At 41.7% G+C, this 19,704-nt stretch overlaps 1 protein-coding gene across 3 annotated transcripts in view; it reads right to left on the minus strand.

The window, feature by feature from the left end:
• The window catches only part of KCNH3 (potassium voltage-gated channel subfamily H member 3), a 97,391-nt gene that overhangs the window by 16,233 nt on the left and 61,454 nt on the right, over nucleotides 1-19,704 (minus strand). For all 3 annotated transcript variants that reach the window (XM_075852166.1, XM_075852167.1, XM_075852165.1), the window contains exon 13: nucleotides 9,454-9,704. In XM_075852166.1, the coding sequence (XP_075708281.1) occupies nucleotides 9,454-9,704 (251 nt within the window). The remainder of the gene's footprint in view (nucleotides 1-9,453; nucleotides 9,705-19,704) is intronic.

Raw genomic sequence — 19,704 nt, forward strand, 5'->3', positions numbered from 1 at the left:
AACGGTGGCTACAATGGCAACCGGAGGCCTAATACTGGCCTCCCGGGCTGTCTAGCACGGTAAACCTCCAACCCCCCTGCGGGACCTGAAAGGTTTCTGTAGCCGACGGAAAGATGCCGCCGGCTCAGGATGGCGTCATCAGTTGTGGATGTCACCTGTAATGGCAGGAACTGGAGCTAGCTCCGATCCCTGCCATTAACCCCTTCAATGCAAGCGATCGCTGCATCTTAGAGGTTGCTAGCAGATTGCCAGCCCTGCCATGCAATCAGTGCTGCCGATGTTGCTATGGTAACAGGAGACCTAATAATGGCCTCCTGCTCTTCCATTACGGAAGCTGATTAGGCCCCGCCGGGAGGCGAAGCCTAATCGGCTTGCTGTCAGTGAATGACTGACAGATCTAATACATTGCACTACATAGGTAGTGCAATGTATTATAAAAAAAAATCTGACAGTTGGACCTTCAAGTCCCCTAGTAGGATTTGAAAAAAAAGTGTAAAAAAAAAAAAAAAAAAAGTTTTAAAACATATAATAAAAGTTTCAAGTAATAAAATAAAACACAATCGCCCTGTTCCCTTATCAAGTCCTTTATTATTGAAAAAAAAAATAAACCATACATATTTGGTATTGCCACGTCCGTAACCACCTGAACTATAAAAATATTATGTTATTTATTCCACACGGTGAACGGCGTAAAAAATGTAAAAACTATACCGGAATTTATGTTTTTTGGTCACTTTGCCCTACAAATATTGGAATAAAAAGTGATCAAAAAGTCACTTATCCAAAAATGGTACCTATAAACACTATAGCTCGTCTCGCAAAAAACAAGCCCTCATACAGCTCCGTCGACTAAAAAATTAAAACATTATGGCTCTTACAACTTGGCGACAGAAACAATACATCCTTTTTACAAAAGTTATTTTATTGTGCAAAAAGTTGTAAAACATAAAAAAGTGCTATAAATTAGGTATCACCGGAATCATACTGACACACAGAATAAAATTAACATGCAATTTATAATGCATGGTGGACGCTGTATAAAAAAAAACTAAAAAAAACTATGCCAGAATTGCCGTTTTTTGGTCCCTTGCCTCCCAAAAAATAGGATAAAAAGCCGCATGTACCCCAAAATTGTACCAATAATAACTACAGCTCGTCCCACAAAAAAAACAGCCCTCACACCACTACGTCTATCAAAAAATAAAATTAGTTAAGGCTTCCGTAAGTTAGGAAATAAAAAATATGCAGTTGTGCTGGCCCGAGGGGAACATTTCTTCTGTTTCAAGAGGCGATTTATCAAGGCCCTAAAATTAGGGAACCAGGAAGGGGAGGGCCCAAACATATCTGCTGGAAGAGAGGGTGCCCGTATTATACCAGGACAACACTCCCCAGCAAAATTCCCCAAACTGAAAAGGTGCGGAGTGTGGACCAAAAGGGGGATAAGGAAGGACATTTATCAGTGCGACACCGGCCTGTGCAGAAAGGATTGCTTCACAGCGTAACACACATCTATGGATCATTTTATTGTTTACCCCATTATTATACCACCTGACTATGCCCCTGATGTACTCTGCCCAGCTTACATATGCCCCCACATTATAAACGGAAACACCAGCAATATTCAAACAAATCTTCTACCAAGCAAATCCACGCTCCAAAAGCAAAATGGTGCTCCTTCCCCTCTGAACCCTACAGCGTGCCCAAACAGCAGTTTACTACCACATATATGGCATCACCATACCCGGGAGAACCGTTTTAACAATTTTTGGGGTGTGTCTCCAGTGGCACAGGCTGGGCATGACATATTTGCCACTGAAATAGCATATCTAGGGAAAAATTTACATTTTTACTATGCACCATCTGCAGCGCAATCATTTATGGAAAAGACCTGTGGGGCGAAGATGCTCACTACACCTCTTCATAAATGCCTTGAGAGGTGCAGTTTCCAAAATGGGGTCACTTCTCAGGGGTTTCTTTTATTATTTCACATCAGAGCTCTGCAATTGTGAACCAATACTTTGTAAATCACCAAATTAGGCCTCAATTTTACATGGTAGTCTTTCACTCCTGAGCCCTGTCAAATGTCCAGGCAAAAGATTAGGGCCACATGTAGGGTGTTTCTAAAACCGGGAGACACAGCATAATAATTATAGAGCTGTCTTGTTATGGTGGCACAAGCTGGGCATTGTCACTCTGCAACATCGAGTGCACACTAATGTTTAACACCTGTGGGGTTAACATGCTCACTACACCCCTAGGTAAATACCTTGAGGGGTGTAGTTTCCAAAATGTGGTCACTTCTGGGGGGTTTCCACTGCTTTGGTCCCACAGGGGTTTTGCAAATGCGACATAGCGCCCAGAAACCAATCCAGTAAAATCTGCACTCCAAAAGCCAAATAGCGCTCTTTCCCTTCTAAGCCCTGCCGTGTGTCCAAACAGCCGTCTATGACCACATGTGGGGTATTGTTTTACTCGGGAGAAATTGCTTTACATGCTTTTTCTCCTTTAGTCCTTGTGGAAATTGAAAAAAATTACCTAAACCTACATTTTCTTTGAAAAAATTTTGATTTTCATTTTTATGGCCTAATTCCAATAATTTCTGCAAAAAACCTGTGCGGTCAAAATGCTCACTATACCTCTAGATAATTTCCTCAATGGGTGTAGTTTCCAAAATGGGGTCATTTGTGGGGGTTTCCACTGTTTTGTCCCCTCAGGGGCTTTGCAAATGCGACATGGCCTCCGCAAACCATTCCTGCAATTTGAGCACCAAAAGCCAAATAGCGCTCCATCCCTTCTAAGCCCTGCAGTGTGTCCAAACAGCCGTTTATGACCACATGTGGGGTATTGTTTTACTCGTGAGAAATTGATTTACAAATTTTGCGGTGCTTTTTTTCCTTTAGTCCTTGTGTAAACGAAAAAAAATTAGCTAAACCTACACTTTTTAAAAAAAAAAAACAGATTTTAATTTTTATGGCCTAATTCCAATAATTTCTGCAATGAACCTATACCCCTAGATAATTTCCTTGAGGCGCGTAGTTTCCTAAGTGGGGTCACTTTTGGGGGATTTCCACTGGTTTGGCACCGCAAGAGCCCTTCAAACCTGACATGGTGCCTAAAATATATGCTAATAAAAAGAAGGCCCCAAAATCCACTAGGTGCTCTTTTGCTTCTTCTTTTTTTCAACAATAAATTTTTATTGAATTTTCAACATCATATAGTACATTATAAGTCATACACAGTGCACAAAGTCCGAGCAATATGATATCCAATAAAATGTACAACCATTCAAGCGACAAATACCAAACATGTTCTTTCTTATCAAAAGGTAAAGAAGGGAAGGAAAGGGAGGGAGGGGAGAGAAAAATTAGGCTGACATAGGTAATTGGTCTCTACAGTCCACAAACCATCGGCTCCATACATTAGAAAAGAAAACATATCTGTGATTTCTTAGATAAAATAGGCGTTCATAGATACAATGGTTAGACACCCTTCCTATTACTTCAGTACAAGAAGGAGGCGTGGAGGATTTCCAAGCTTTGGCAATCAGAAGTTTAGTTGTAAGAAGCACGTGGCCCACCAGACGTCTAAAGTCATTTGGAAGGTCCTCTATTCCCAATGATAGGAGAGCTACAGCCGGATCTTTTATGATAGGAGTCCCCAGTACTGAGGATAGAAGTTGAAACACATCCTCCCACAGCTTTAATATAATAGGGCAATTCCCAAAAATATGATAAAGGGAACCTATCTGGCCACATCCCCTCCAACACAAGGCCGACGAATGGGGATAGATGCTGGCTAGCTTGGAAGGTGTATAGTACCATGTCATCAACATTTTATGGTAGACTTCCAATAGATTCATACATAATGAGGACTTCATAGTCCACTTAATTGCCGCAGCCCATTGCTCGACAGTAAACGTTCGTCCTAAGTCCCGCTCCCAACCCAGCAAATGAGCCCGCTTAGTCACCTCCACGTCTCCGTTTAGGTAGTCATATATACACTTAGTAAAGTTCAGGCCCCCCTTGCTGGGGTTAGAAAAATTATCGCAAATAAATTCTGCTCTTTTGCTTCTGAGGCCGGTGCTTCATTCTATTACCATACTAGGGCCACATGTAGGATATTTCCTAAATATTCAGAATCTGGGCAATAAATATTGAGTTGCATTTCTCTGGTAAAACTTTCTGTGTTCAAAAAAAAATGGATAAAAAATGAATTTCTACAAAAAGAAAAGAAATATGTAAATTTCACCTCTACTTTGCTTTAATTCCTGTGAAATGTCTAAAGGGTTAAGAAACTTCTAAATGCTGTTTTGAATACTTTGAGGGGTGACGTTTTTAAAATGGGGTGACTTATTGGGGGTTTCTAATATATAAGGCCCTCAAAGCCACTTCACAACTGAACTGGCCCCTGTAAAAATAGCCTTTTCAAATTTTCTTGAAAATGTGAGAAATTGCTGCTAAAGTTCTAAGCCATGTAACGTCCTAGAAAAATAAAAGGATGTTCAAAAAACGATGAAAACATAAAGTAAACATATGGGGGATGTTAATTTGCAACAATTTTCTGTGGTATAACTGCCTTTCTTACAAGCAGATACATTTAAATTTAGAAAAATGCTAATTTTTGCAATTTTTCCCTACATTTTGGTGTTTTTCACAATTAAGTACTGAATGTACCGAGCAAATTTTGCCAGTAACATAAAGTCCAATGTGTCACGAGAAACCAATCTCAGAATCGCTTGGATAGGTAAAAGCATTCCGAAGTTATTACCACATAAAGTGAAACATGTCAGATTTGAAAAAGGAGGCTCTGGCAGGAAGGTCAAAAGTGGCCAAAGAGGGAAGGGGTTAAAGTGTAACGGAATGGATGGGAGTCATTTATGAAGAGCACCAAAATTGAAATTCCAAATTAAAGGGAACCTGTCACCAGCATTTCACCTATTGAACTTTACTTATCCCTCACTGGCCTCTGCTATAAATCGTTCATTGGCGTTATCCCCTCTCCTAAATTCCTCCTCCGACTGTAAATAACGGTCTGCAAACATTTTGCGCCTTTTATCGTAATAATCCGGTGTCCCTCTGTGCGCACACACCAGAAGAGGACATCAATGCACAGGCGCAGGATTTTGTGTGCTGGGGGAAGGCGAGGAGCTGTCAATCAAAAATAAGGAGGCGGGATTAACTCGGAAAGACCTGAGGAATGAAGATTTGACTCTTTTCAAATGAAGATCTGACTCTTTTCTGCTCATTAGCATACAGTGTGGGAACACTAAAAAGCCGAATACTAAAGCTACAGAGCCGACTAAGTAGACAATTATAGGTTAAATAGAAATGATTTTTCACCACTACCACCAGGTATTGCTGGTCTAATAGGTGAAATGCTGGTGACAGGTTCCCTTTAAGGACTAGCATGACCTAGAAAATGGAGATGTGCTAAAATCATAGGGGAAATCCTATATTTTTTTGGACTACTTGCGACAATATTGCAGAATTTTTGGAAGGCGTTGTGGGCTATGGTCCTTAACCCCTTGCGTACCTTCGACGTAATAGTACGTCGCTGGCCGTTTATTCCAGCGTACCTTCGACGTACTATTACGGCGCAGGAATAAACTGGCACTATGTGAAATCACATAGTGACAGAACAGCGGCGGCAGCTGTCATTGACAGCTAACCGTCTCTGCTACCGGCCTGGGGACCAATTAGCAGTCCCCAATGCCGGCGATTGCTGTGATTGGTCAGTCTCTGAAGACTGACCAATCACAGCCGTCTGTGACGTCGTCTGCAGGAGAAAGCTCCTGTCACTTTCTCTGATCTCCTCACTTCTGTGAGATACGTGAGGAGATCAGAGAAAGCGGTGTAAAAAAAAACAAACACTTTTTATTAACCCCTTCCCGAAAATGGGCGTATAGTAACGGCCTGAGGATGAAGCGGGCACAGGAGCTGTGCTCGCTCCATCTTCATCGGATGTCGGCTGTAATATACAGCCGACATCCCACTGCAACTACAGCGATCACTGTCCTCTCCGATCGCTGTAGTTTAACCCCTTAAATGCCGCTGTCAATAGCGACAGCGGCATTTAAGTGATTGATACAGAGGGAGGGGGCTCCCTCTGCACCCCATTGCCCCCCCCCCCCCCGCGAAAAATCGCGGGGTTCTGATGGTTGCAATGGCAACCAGGAAGCCTAGCAACGGCTTCCTGGTTGCCAGGTACGGGAGCCTATTAGGTCCTGCCCAAGGCAGGACGTAATAGGCTCAACTGTCAGTTGTAAAGTGTCAGTTACAATACACTGCACTACATCAGTACATACAGAAGTAGTGCAGTGTATTGTACAGGGGATCAGAAGATCAGATCTTCCAGTCCCCTAGTATGTGTAAAATAAAAAGTGAAAAAAAAGTAAAAAAAAAGTTTTAGATAAATAAATAAATACAAGTTTTACGTAATAAAAACAATAATCGCCTTGTTTGCCTGATCAAGCCCTTTATAATTAGAAAAAAAAAGACAAAAACTAGACATAATAGGTATTGCCGCGTTCGTATCGGCCTGACCTAAAAAAATATCATATTATTTATCCCGCACGGTGAACACCGTAAAAAAAATACCATAAAAAACAATGGCAGAATTTCCTTTTTTGGTCACGTTGTTTCCAAAAAAATGGAATAAAAAGTGATCAAAAAGTCGCGCATAGCCAAACATGGTACCAATAAAAACGACAGTGTGTCACGCAAAAAATGTATGTACTCCGCACAGATTACATATGCCCCCACATTATAAACTGAAACACTAGTAAAACACTAAACAAAACTACTACCAAGCAAAATCTGCGCTCCAAAAGCCAAATGGCGCTCCTTCTGGGCCTGGCAGTGTGCCAAAACAGCAGTTTATGACCACATATGGGGTATTACCGTACTCTGGAGAACCGCTTAACAATTTATGGGGCGTATGTCTCCAGTGGTACAAGCTGGGCCCAATGCATTGGGCACTGAAATAGCATATATGTGGAAAATGTCAATTTTCAATCTGCAACATCCACTGTGCACTAATTTCTGCAAAACCTTTGGGGGTCAAAATGCTCACTACACTTCTAGATGAATTCCTTGAGGGGTGTAGTTTCCTAAATGGGGTCACTTCTCGGGAGTTTTCACTGTACTCGTACCTCAGCGCAATGCAACATGGCGTCAAAAACAAATTTTGTAAAATCTCCACTCCAAAAACGAAATTGCACTTTTTCCGTTTAGACCCTTACCGTATGTCCAAATAGCCGTTTACAACCACATATGGGGTATTTCCGTAATCAGGAGAAATTGTGTAACACATTTTGGGGTGTCTTTTCTCCTGTATTCCTTGTGGAAATGAAAAATTCTGAGCTAAAGCTACAGGTTATTGGAAAAAACAAATGTTTTCATTTTCACGGACCAATTCTAATAAAATCTATAAAACACCTGAGGGCTCAAAATGCTCACTACACCTCTAATTTAATTCTTTCAGGGGTATAGTCTCCAAATTGGGATCACATCTGGGGAATTTCTACTCTACTGGTACTTCAGGGGCTCTGCAAATGCGACATGGCCCCCGGAAACCAATTCAGCAAAATCTGAGCTGCAAAATCCAAATGGTGCTCTGTCCCTTCTGAGCCCTGCCATGGGTCCAAACAGCAGTTTATTACCACATAATGGGGTATTTCCGTAATCAGGAGAAATTGCTTTACAAATGTTGAGGTGCTTTTTCTCCTTTATTCCTTATAAAAATTAGAAAATTCTGTGTTTTTTCCAAAAAAAAGTCTCTTTTCATCTTCACAGACTAATTCCAATAAATTCAGCAAAACAACCTGTGGGGTCAAAATGATAACTATACCACTAGAAAAATTCCTTGAGGGGTATAGTTTCCAAAATGGGGTCACTTTTGGGGGGATTCCACTGTTTAGGTCCCTCCAGGGCGTTGCAAACGTGACACGGCACTGAAAACCATTCCAGTAAAATCAGAGCTCCAAAATCCAAATGGCGCTCCTTCCCTTCTGAGCCCTGCTGTGGGTCCAAACAGCAGTTTATTACCACATATGGGGTATTTCCGTAATCGCGAGAAATTGCTTTACAAATGTTGGGGTGCTTTCTCTCCTTTATTTCTTGCAAAAATTAGAAATTTTTACGTTTTTCCAGAAAAAAAGTAGATTTTCATTTTCACAGACTAACTCCAAAAAATATAGCAAAATACCTGTGGGGTCAAAATGCTAACTATACCCCTAGATAAATTCCCTGAGGGGTGTAGTTTAAAAAATGGGGGTCACTTTTGGGGGTTTCCACTGTTTTGGCACCACAAGACCTCTTCAAACCTGACATGGTGCCTAAAATATAGTCTGAAAAAAGGAGGCCCCAAAATCCAAGACATGCTCCTTTGCTTCTGAGGCCTGTGTTTCAGTCCATTAGCGCACTAGGGCCACATGTGGGATATTTCTAAAAACTGCAGAATCTGGGCAATAAATATTGAGTTGCGTTTCTCAGGTAAAACCTTCTGTTGTACAGAAGAAAATGTATTACATATGAATTTTGTAAAAAAAAATGAAATTTGAAAATTTCAGCTCTACTTTCCTTCAATTCCTGTAAAACGCTTAAAGGGTTGAAACACTTTCTGAATGCTGTTTTGGATACTTTGAGGGGTGCAGTTTTCAAAATGGGGTGTTTTATGGGGGTTTCTAATATATAGGGCACTCAAAACCACTTCAGAACTGAACTCGTCCCTGAAAAAATCGCTTTTTGAAATTTTCTTAAAAATATGAGAAATTGCTGCTAAAGTTCTAAGCCTTGTGAGGTCATAGAAAAATAAAAGGATGTTCAAAAAACGATGCAAACATAAAGTAGACATATGGGAGATGTTAATTGGTAACTATTTTGTGTGGTATTACCATCTGTTTTACAAGCAGATGCATTTAAAATTGGAAAAATCATAATTTCTTCATATTTTCGCTAAATGTTGGTGTTTTTCACAAATAAGCAATGAATTTATCGACCAAATTTTTGCACTAAACTAAAGTACAATATGTCACGAGAAAACAATCTCAGAATCAATTGGATAGGTAAAAGCATTCCGGAGTTATTACCACATAAAGTGATACATGTCAGATTTGAAAAAATGGGTCTGGTCCTCAAGGCCAAAATGAGCTGGGTACTCAAGGGGTTAAACCCATGCAACATGTTTACAAATTGTATATTAATGTTTTTGTCCGTTTATGTATTGAGAACGACAGCAAGTATTTGTAACAGGACTCATGTACCACATATGCCTCAAATGCTGGGTAATATTACTGTGAATATTGCACACAGGTTGGACATTTATGCTTCATTTTCCCTATTTCAGAATTTCCAAAATGAATCCCACAATATTTATTCCTAACCCTGATTGTCTTTATTTCAGCCTTCTTAGATAAGTGGTAGATGTGAAGTGAGCCATATTCTGGGTTCTTACCTGGGGCTTAGATCTGGTGGCCTAGTACAAGGCATAAGTGGTATTTGTAGTTCAGCAGCACAACTCTTCCGAGGCGTGTGAATTGGTGTGACTTCCTGAGACATGTTTTCAGTACTGTAGTTTGAAAACCTAGATGGTGAGAGGCGAAGCCTGGGAGATGACTTTGGAGTAGGCAGAGAAGCGTTTATATTTGATAACACATCTTCTTGTGGACCATCTTTCATAGGAGACTGTTGCATATGGATTTGGCTCTAGAACATAGAGATATTACTATAATGTTATACAGGAGGTTGATACTAAACAATGAGCATGATACATACCCTTTACAGACAACCTGTCATCTCTCCTGACACCTCTGTTTTAAGAGGCTCTGTCACCAGATTTTGCAACCCGTAACGTTTTTATTTTAAAAAAAACGAGCATTTTTGGCCAAGTTATGACCATTTTTGTATTTATGCAAATGAGGCTTGCAAAAGTCCAAGTGGGCGTGTTTAAAGTAAAAGAGATCACGCTGTGTCGTCACTCACTTCCTGCCCCAGGTCCTGCATCGTGTGGGACGAGCGAGGACACATCGGCACCAGAGGCTACAGTTGATTCTGCTGCAGCATCGGCGTTTGCAGGTAAGTCGATGTAGCTACTTACCTGCAAACGCTGATGCTGCTGCAGAATCAACTGTAGCCTCTGGTGCCGATGTGGCCGACACATGCAGGACCTGGGGCAGACGTCACAGCGTGATCTCTCGAGAACACGCTGTGTGTCTGCACTGCCAGAAGCTGGGCGTTCTGAAGAGAAGTGGATGATACTTCTCGTCGGAACGCCCAGCTAGTAAAAGAAGTAAAAACGCCCCGATGTAACACACATAATACACGCCCAGTTGGACTTTTACTTTAAACATGCCCACTTGGACTTTTGCAAGCCTCATTTGCATAAATACAAAAACGGTCATAATTTGGCCAAAAATGCTCGTTTTTAAAAATAAAAACGTTACTGTAATCTATATTGCAGCGCCGATCTGCTGCAATAGCAGATAGGGGTTGCAAAATCTGGTGACAGAGCCTCTTTAGTAAGCCCATGAAATAATGCTGGAGCATCTTCTCTTACAACATTGCATTTGGTTTCTCTGTTATACCTCTTGGAAATGTATAACTAAATTGACAATTGGGCATTACCCTTCCCCTTGTTAACAGGGTATGTCACTACATAATATGATACTGTCAACACTGATTGGACAGTATGAGTAAATATGGACATGCCCAATTGATAAAAAAAAGAATGGTTACGCACATTATTAATTTACTAATACATTTTCAGGAGGAATAACAGAGGATTTACTAAAACAGATATGTCAGTTGAACTGACAGGACCTCATTAAATATCAGTCTTAGGGTATGTTCACACGAGGTCATTACGTCTGTAATTGACAGACGTATTTCGGCTGCAAGTACCGGACTGAACACAGTGCAGGGAGCCGGGCTCCTAGCATCATAGTTATGTACGACGCTAGGAGTCCCTGCCGGGCAACTGTCCCGTACTGTAATCACGTTTCCAGTACGAGACAGTTGTCCGGCAGCGAGGCAGGGACTCCTAGCGTCGTACATAACTATGATGCTAGGAGCCCGGCTCCCTGCACTGTGTTCGGTCCGGTACTTGCGGCCTAAATACGTCCGTCAATTACGGACGTAATGACCTCGTGTGAAGATACCCTTAGTAACTCGACTCTTCGGTATCATCTTCCTTTGTTTGGTTTTTGGTTAATTGAAATTGAATATTTCTCTTACTCTCTGAATACTTCAAATACTCACCTTTCCAATTCCCCGCCACTCCTGCGCCAATGATTTTTGGAAAAAAATGAAAAATGCCTACAAAATACAGATTTCCCGCACTTCGGACAGGAAAATGATAAACAATCAATAATAAATCTTAGCTATAATAGAATTTTTTATTTAGAGGTAGGTATTTGGCCTAAAAAAAAATAAGGGTTAAAATCTCAATCTTGTTTCTGCCTATTTGTATATGTATATATAAGTCATGTCGCAGTCTGCAATTAAGCAGTACATTCGCAGAGAGCCTTTGTCTCCAGGGGTAAATATGGCTAGGATACATAAAACATTGAAATTAAGATTTAAAAAAACTCATATTTGTGTCATAAAGGGTTTCCCTGCTGTGAGCCAATCAGGAGATCTGTTTAAGGTGACGTCTCCTATTAGGTATTATCTAATAGATCTAACAGCCAATAGTCTGCCTCACATTCGACCAATCACCAGGCCATTGCAGCGCGAGCAATCATTTATCGGCATCTCCATTGTATCCACTGCATCTAAATAAAAAGTCTGTTGTTTAGGGTCTAGTCCACATGCGCAGGGAATCAGTCTCGCAGTATCGTTATGGTAGGACGCTTGCGCCCGTACTTAGTCTCTCTTTTTTAAAGATTTATTTCTATATGACTTCTCACCAATGTCAGTATACATTGTTTCCCTTCTATATAGTACGCCCCTATTTGGGTTTGCAGCCGCTTGGAGGTTCCCATGGTAACATGACGCTAGGCGTCGTTCAATATGCTCAGTGAGAATAGATCTGGACGAGCTCCTAGGAGGGCGGAGCGTCTGATGACGTGACACCCTCTGATTGGGGTTTGATGTAATCGTCCAGCCTCTGGATGGGCAGGGCTAAAGGCCTAAATAGCCGGCGTTCCGTCGCATGCGCTGCGGTCAGATACCAGAACCGTGCTGTTAGAGCAAAGTTCTAGCACATACAGGGCGGCTTGATAATATTGCAAGTGAAATTGATGTGCTAATCTGCCCTGTTTCGTTATACACCTCTGAAAAAACGTCCTATACAAACTAAGGACGCAGAAACGCGTTAGGTGTTTCAATTGGTTTAGTGTGAATGCACGCTCTTGTCTTGGGTGTACAATCTCTGTCAAGTTTGAATACACACTACCATTATAGGTGCTGCGCTGTTAGATATGGGTGTGAATGCACACTACCCCTACGTGCTGGTGCTCATTTCAGTGTGAATGCACACTGTGTCTTAGGTGTTGCTTTTTCACTATTGAGTGTGAGTGCACACTCTGCTGGGTATTAGATCTTCATTCAGTGTGAGTGCACACTCTGCTAGGTATTAGATCTTCATGCAGTGTAAATGCACACTTTGCTATTTAGTCCAGGTAGGGACAGGCGTTATATATTTTCAGCTAGGATTCTGTGGGAATGCGACAATAATTTAACTTTAGGTGGATTACTACTCATTATTGGTACCCTTATCTAACTTTTACCTACCTGGTTAGCCTGGTATCTTTAGGAATACATTGGCTAGTCTAGCCTATTTTCAGGATTTAATATTAAAATTGTCTTTTAAGCGTTCTTTTCCAGGCGGATTTATTTATTTTCAGTTATTTGAATGCAAAAATTCTAAATTCAATTTCGTCATAAACTACTTAGTCTCTGGCTGTTAAAAGAAAAGCATTGTGCCTGCATGGGGACTTGATCTCTGCATATAGAGAAATTTGGCCCACTCTTCTTTACAACATTGCTTGAGTTCATTGAGGTTGGTGGGCATTGGTTTACGCACAGCTCTCTTAAGTTCCCGCCCAGGGGCGTAGCTAGGGGGGCAGGTGGGGCATGTGCCCTGGGCGTAACTACGATGTAGGGAAGGGGGGAGCATCGCAGACCAGCCGTATCAAAACAGCTTATCACTGCTGCAGCCGCCCGGCATACAGGGCGCCTATCAGAAATGATCAGCTGTTTTGATACGGCTGCTCTGTGGTGGTCCCATACTCTCAGGGCCCCCTTCTGCTACGGGGTCTGCGCCGCCCAGCACATTACATTTATGGGTCGTGCGGCACGGGCCCCCTCATGCCTGGTGGCGTCGCTAGCACTGGGGGGGCCCGGTGCAAGCGACTGCCACATTCAATTGTATCTGCGTTCTGAGGACGCAGATACAATTGAATAATATGGCTACAGGCCATATTAGGCAGGCCAGCATGATGACATCACTGAATTAAGCCAGCCTACGCAATGGTCTCTGAGCAGGGAACGGGGCTGGGTAAGTAATTATTTTATTTCTTTCTACAAGGGGGGGGGGGGGGAATGTGTTGCACAATCTACAGGGGAGCTGTGTGGCACCATCTACAGGGGGGGGCAGTGTGGCACCATCTACAGGAAGGGCAGTGGCAATATCTGCAATGGGGCTATGTGGCACCGTCTACAAGGGGGGCTGTGTGATACCGTCTGTGGCATCGTGTACAAGGGGCGGGGGCTTTGTGGCACCGTCTACAAGGAGAACCTCTTTAATTTATTTTCTTTTAGTTTATTGTTATGGTAACTCCCTTATATAACTATATTGCTTGTCAAATGTACAAATTCTTTTATGCTCGAGTTACATTAAAAATAAGTGAAAAAAAATGACACCTCATTGATTGGTAGAGAAAGCAAACATGTCGAGGAGGAAGAAAATGTCGGGAAAGAAGTTGGGGGGGTCGCCAATGTGAATCTGAATCCAATCTGGTTTGAGATCTGGACTTTGACTGGGCCATTTCAACACCTTGATTCTTTTCTTTTTCAGCCATTCTGTTGTAGTTTGCTGGTGTGCTTGGGATCATTGTCCTGTTGCACGACACACTTTCGGCCAAGCTTTAGCTATTGAATAGATGGCCTCACATTTGACTCTAGAATACTTTTGTATACAGAGGAGTTCATGGTCGACTCAATGACTGCTAGTTGTCCATGGCTTGTGGCTGCAAAAGAAGCCCAAATTATCACCCCTTCACCACCGTGCTTGACAGTTGGTATTAGGTGTGTAGCGTGCATGGCCACGGACCGTTGGGATTACTCAACCCCTGTCAGCCGCAGCTATGAATCTGTGAGCGTCGCCCGCATCTCCTCCCCAGGAGATATCAGCGCTCACTTCCGCTCCGTTCTGCTGTGCCCTGTAGGGTGCGCGCGAATGCTAGTCTCACGCCTGCTGTTTTATACCATGCCTGGTGTCTGCTGACAAGGTCCCATCTGAGCCTAGCCGTTACTACTGTCTGAACTGCTACAGGTACCCTTGTGCTTGGACTATATAGCCATTGACTTGGTACACTATTTGGCCAGCTGCTATGCAGCTATGGCGGTACGGCCCAGTGGGTCCACATACCCACAGATCGTGACAAGGTGTTTGTGCTGCTATGTTGTGTTTGGTTTTCGCCAAACGTGGCGCTGGGCATTATGGCCAAACATCTCTCTTTGGTCTCGTATGTCCAAAGAAAATTGTTCCAGAAGTTTTGTGGTTTGTTTAGATGCAACTTTGAAAACTTTAGCCATGCTGCCATGTTCTTTTTAGAAACAAGAGGCTTTCTCCAGGCAACCCTTCCTAACAAGCCATACTTGTTTAGTCTTTTTCAAATTGTACTGTCATGAACTTTTAACAGTTAAGATTTAACATGCTAACGGAGGCCCGTAGAGTCCGAGATGTAGCTCTCTGATATTGCAATTTCTCTGAGCATGGTCTGACCTTGGGGTGAATTTGTTAGGACGTCCACTCCTGGGAACATTGTCAATTGTTTTGAATGTTTTCCATTTGTGAATAATCTTTCTCACTGTAGAATGATGGACTTCAAATTGTTTGGAAATGGCCTTATAAACCTTCCCAGAATTATGGGCAGCAACAATTGGTCCTCTACGGTCATTGGCTATGTCTTTCCTCCTTGGCATAGTGTTAACACACTCCTGAATCCTCCAGACCAGACAACTGCCCAAACTTCTGCTTTCATAGAGGTGGTCACACTTGCTGATGATCAATTAATCAAGGGCATTTGATGGGCAGTACCAGGCTGCTACTTACCCTCTTAATTCCTATGGAAGTAGTGTTGTAGTAGTTTACAAGATATTACCCTTGGAATGCTTTACCAGGATTACAATAATGATATATACTTCTAAGCATATATATATATATATATATATATATATATATATATATATATATATATATATATATATATAGAAGATCCAAACATAGGAGCAGCACTGTGTCAATAGCCAGAAACGGTTGGTGCTAGCTTCAAAATATCAAGGAGTGACGAGCTCCTCATGCATATATCCAAGAAAAAGAGACTGGAAGCAGCACTCAGCAAAAAAATGTGAATTTATTCACCCAACACAGCAACGTTTCACTTCCTCCATGGAAGCATTTTCAAGCAATGAATGAAAACCACACATTGACATATATAGACAGAGCCACAGCCCAATTAACAGGTGTAATGAATCGTAGTAGTTATACAATGTATCAAAAAATACGATATATTATAAAAGTGTAGCAAAAAGTATAGTGCAGAAACATATGAGTCAATCACTGACATTTAAATGTAGATAATCACAACTGTATTAAGTGACATGTATGTGCATATAATAGTGAAAACATATTAATTACAGATTAATCAACAATCACAGTATGATACACAGAAGCTGGCACTCACCAATCTAGGTAAACAAGGACCATCTGTCCACGAGAAGTCAGTGAAAAAAGAAAAAAGAAAAAGAATTCCGGCGCCATAATCGCCATATTGCGCATGCCCCAACTCACACCGTCTATTGGCTGCTGCCAACACGTGCAAAACAAAGCACTATGACCCTGTACATCGCAGTCTGATTACAACATCATAGAGGGGCCGCAGTCCCGCGCAGGCGCAATGCGATAAAACGCTTTAGCCACGCCATAGTGAAAACTGGAAAACTTGCCAGTAATGCGATACCATTCTCGGGATGTATGCGCAGCAATGGCTGAAAAAGAACCCTGCACGGAGAGATATATATCACATCAGTATTCACAAAATATGTGGTAAGAATGTAGGTAGATAAAGATAGTAAACAACATCACAATGAAGTTTTATTAACCCCTTAACGCCGAAGGACGGATATATCCGTCCTCAGCAGCTGCTAGTTCGCGCAGGAGGACGGATATATCCGTCCTGTGATCGCGCGGGTACTGACAGTTTACCCACGCGATCAGCGGCAGGAGCACGGCTGTTATACACAGCCTGGCTCCTGCTGCAACTGCCGGAATCGAAGCACGCGCCGATTCCGGCAGTTTAACCCATTAAATGCCGCTGTCAACAGTGACAGCGGCATTTAATGTGTTTGACAGAGGGGGGAACTCCCTCTGTCTCCCGATCGGCGCCCCCGCAAACAAATCGCGGGTCGCCGTCGGGTTTCCATGACAGCCGGGGGTCTAACAAAGACCCCCAGGTCTGTCTTCAGCATCTGCCTGTTAGGCGATGCCAGAGGCATGACCTAACAGGTTGCCTGTCAGTTTTACACTGACAGGCAATAATGCTTTGGTATACGAAGTATACCAAAGCATTATATATGCGATCGGCATATCGCATAGTGAAGTCCCCTGGTGGGACTAAAAAAAAAAAAGTAAAACCGTTAAATAAAGTTTGTGAAAAAAAAAATAAAAAAAATTACAGTCAAAGTCAAATAAAACTACTTTTTTGCCCCAAAAAGTGGTTTTATTTAATAAAACGGTCAAAACAAATCACACATACACATATATGGTATCCCCGCGATCGTAACAACTTGACCAATAAAATGAACACATTAATTAAACCGCCGGATGAACGGCGTCCAAAGAAAACGCAAAAAACAACGGCAAAATTCTCTCTTTTCTCCCATTCCCCCCATAAAAAATAAAATAAAAGTTCATCTATAAGTCCTATGTACCCCAAAATAGTACTAATGAAAACTACACATTGTCCCGCAAAAATCAATCCCACGTACGGCCACATCGACGGAAAAATAAAAAAATGACGCCTCTTGGAACGCGGCGATGCAAAAACAAGTAATTTTTTTCTAAAAGGGTTTTTATTGTGCAAACGTAGAAAAAACATATAAAACCTTTACACATTTGGTATCCCTGTAATCGTGCCGACCCATAGAATAAAGTTAACATGTTATTTACGCTGCATAGTAAACGGCGTAAATTTATAACGTGAAAATTAATGCTGGAATAGCTGCTTATTTTCAATTCTCTCCTAAAATAAAGTTAATAAAAGTTAATCAATATGTTATAAGCATCTAAAAATGGTACAATTACAAAATACAACTCGTCCCGGAAAAAACAAGCCCTTATACGGCTATGTCGACGGAATAAAAAAAGAGTTACGACTCTTGGAATGCGACCGTGGAAAAACAAAAAATAATCCTTGGTCATTAACGTGCAAAATGGCCCGGTCATTAAGGGGTTAAAACCCAAAAGACAAGGTATCCCCCACATGAATCAATCAAGGGAATACCGTCATATGAAGAATCTCGACATGCAAATATGTCAGATCCTCATCCCGGATACATTTTAGGTTACTTCGTGTTTCAAGTTATGAGAAAAAAAGAGCTAATTCCCCTATCAACTACCCCCCTATTAATTCTGGTACACAATATATATCATCCGTGCAGGTCAGCGCTGTAGCATCTTCTACACAGTAGAGACCTTTCTTGAAACTCTTGAACATTCTCGTAGGCAGAATAAAGTACAAAACATATAAAAGTAGCCTTCCTAATACCAGTTGGTAAGTGTCCTTCAGTGTTAATCTCAACATCTCAAAGTCTTCAATCTACAAGACAAAAGAGAATCAAATTAGTAAACACATTAAAATCAATTTATAATATAATTACTCCTATTCCATACATCAAAAATATAAAAATTTAAAAATTTTTAGAGTAACAACTAAATAATGAATGGTACCATCAGGCAAGAGAACCCCAGGGTCCACAAAAGTACATCAAACAAATGCCCTAAAAAGAGAAGGACAGACATCCAAAAATTTAACCACATCCAAAAATTCTAACTGTACACATACAATCAGCGTTTGAATATATTCAAAGGATAATCCATGTTAAGACCATTGGGATGAAGGGAGTTAAGTTTATGAATCCATTGAACCTCCCGTTGTTTGAGGACCAGTTCCCTATTGCCCCCACGTTTAAGGGGGGGAACCCTATCAACAATACAGAATCTAAGCTGTTGCACGCTATGTCCCAACTCTACGAAGTGTCTAGGTACAGGAAGTTCAACTTTCTTCGTCCGAATGCTAGATTTATGGTTATTCAGTCGCAACCTGCATTCAGTTGTAGTTTCACCCACATAAATCAGATTACACGGGCATTGTAAAATGTAAATGACAAAATCACTTCGACATGTGTAATGTGAAGTGATTCTGTACGCTCTACCAGTGGTGGGATGTATGAAAGAACTACCCTTTAACATGATAGCACAACTGTCACACGACAGACAAGGGAAACACCCATGGCGTGTCACATCATGTAGTCCACCTCTAGCCCGACTGTTAACTGCACAGACATCTGTCTTCACAAGTTTATCCCTCAAGTTCCGAGGTCTTCTATATGAGAAGAGGGGGGGTGACTGAAATTCTACCACTCCATCATAGTAATTGGACAAAATCCTCCAATGTCTCCTAATGATGCCTGCAACATTAGAACTATAGATACTGAATGTAGAGGTCATAGGGAATCTGACAGCAGTCTGTCGATCCCTCCTGCTATCCTGTCTCAATTGGATCCTATCAGTTTGTTGTACTCTCTGGATATGTTTTTTTAAAAGTCTATCCGGGTAACCTCTGTCCAGAAATTTACCCACCATCATGTCCAGTTTGTGGTCCAGGCATGTAGGGTCATCAACTATCCGTTTAACCCTCAATAGTTGGCTATATGGTAGAGACCTGATCATCCCCCTCGGGTGGTGACTGTTAAAACTCAATAGGTTATTACTATCTGTTTCCTTGACATACAGATCCGTCATAAGTTTGGAGTCCTGAATATAAACCCTAGTGTCTAAAAATTGGATACTAGTGTCAGACATTACCATGGTAAATTTAATATCAGAATCAATATCATTGAGATATTCAAAAAACCCATTGAGACCAAGCAGGTCACCCGTCCAAATAAGGAAGACGTCATCTATGTAACGCCACCACCCAAGTACCGAGGTAAAGTGGTGGGATACATAGATCGACGTCTCCTCTAGGTCCGCCATCACAATGTTGGCGTACGTAGGGGCCACATTTGACCCCATAGCCGTACCACGGAGTTGCATAAAAAACTCGTTGTTGAAGAGAAAATAGTTACAGGTTAGAACTATATCAAGGAGACCCATCAGGAATTCCCTGCATTCACCGGAGAACTCAGTGTTTCTCAGTGCTTTGTCCACACTGTTCATACCCCTCACATGAGTGATAGAGGTGTATAAACTAGTCACATC

This window comes from Rhinoderma darwinii, chromosome 2 (genome assembly GCF_050947455.1).
Source record: "Rhinoderma darwinii isolate aRhiDar2 chromosome 2, aRhiDar2.hap1, whole genome shotgun sequence".
Lineage (NCBI taxonomy): Eukaryota > Metazoa > Chordata > Amphibia > Anura > Rhinodermatidae > Rhinoderma > Rhinoderma darwinii.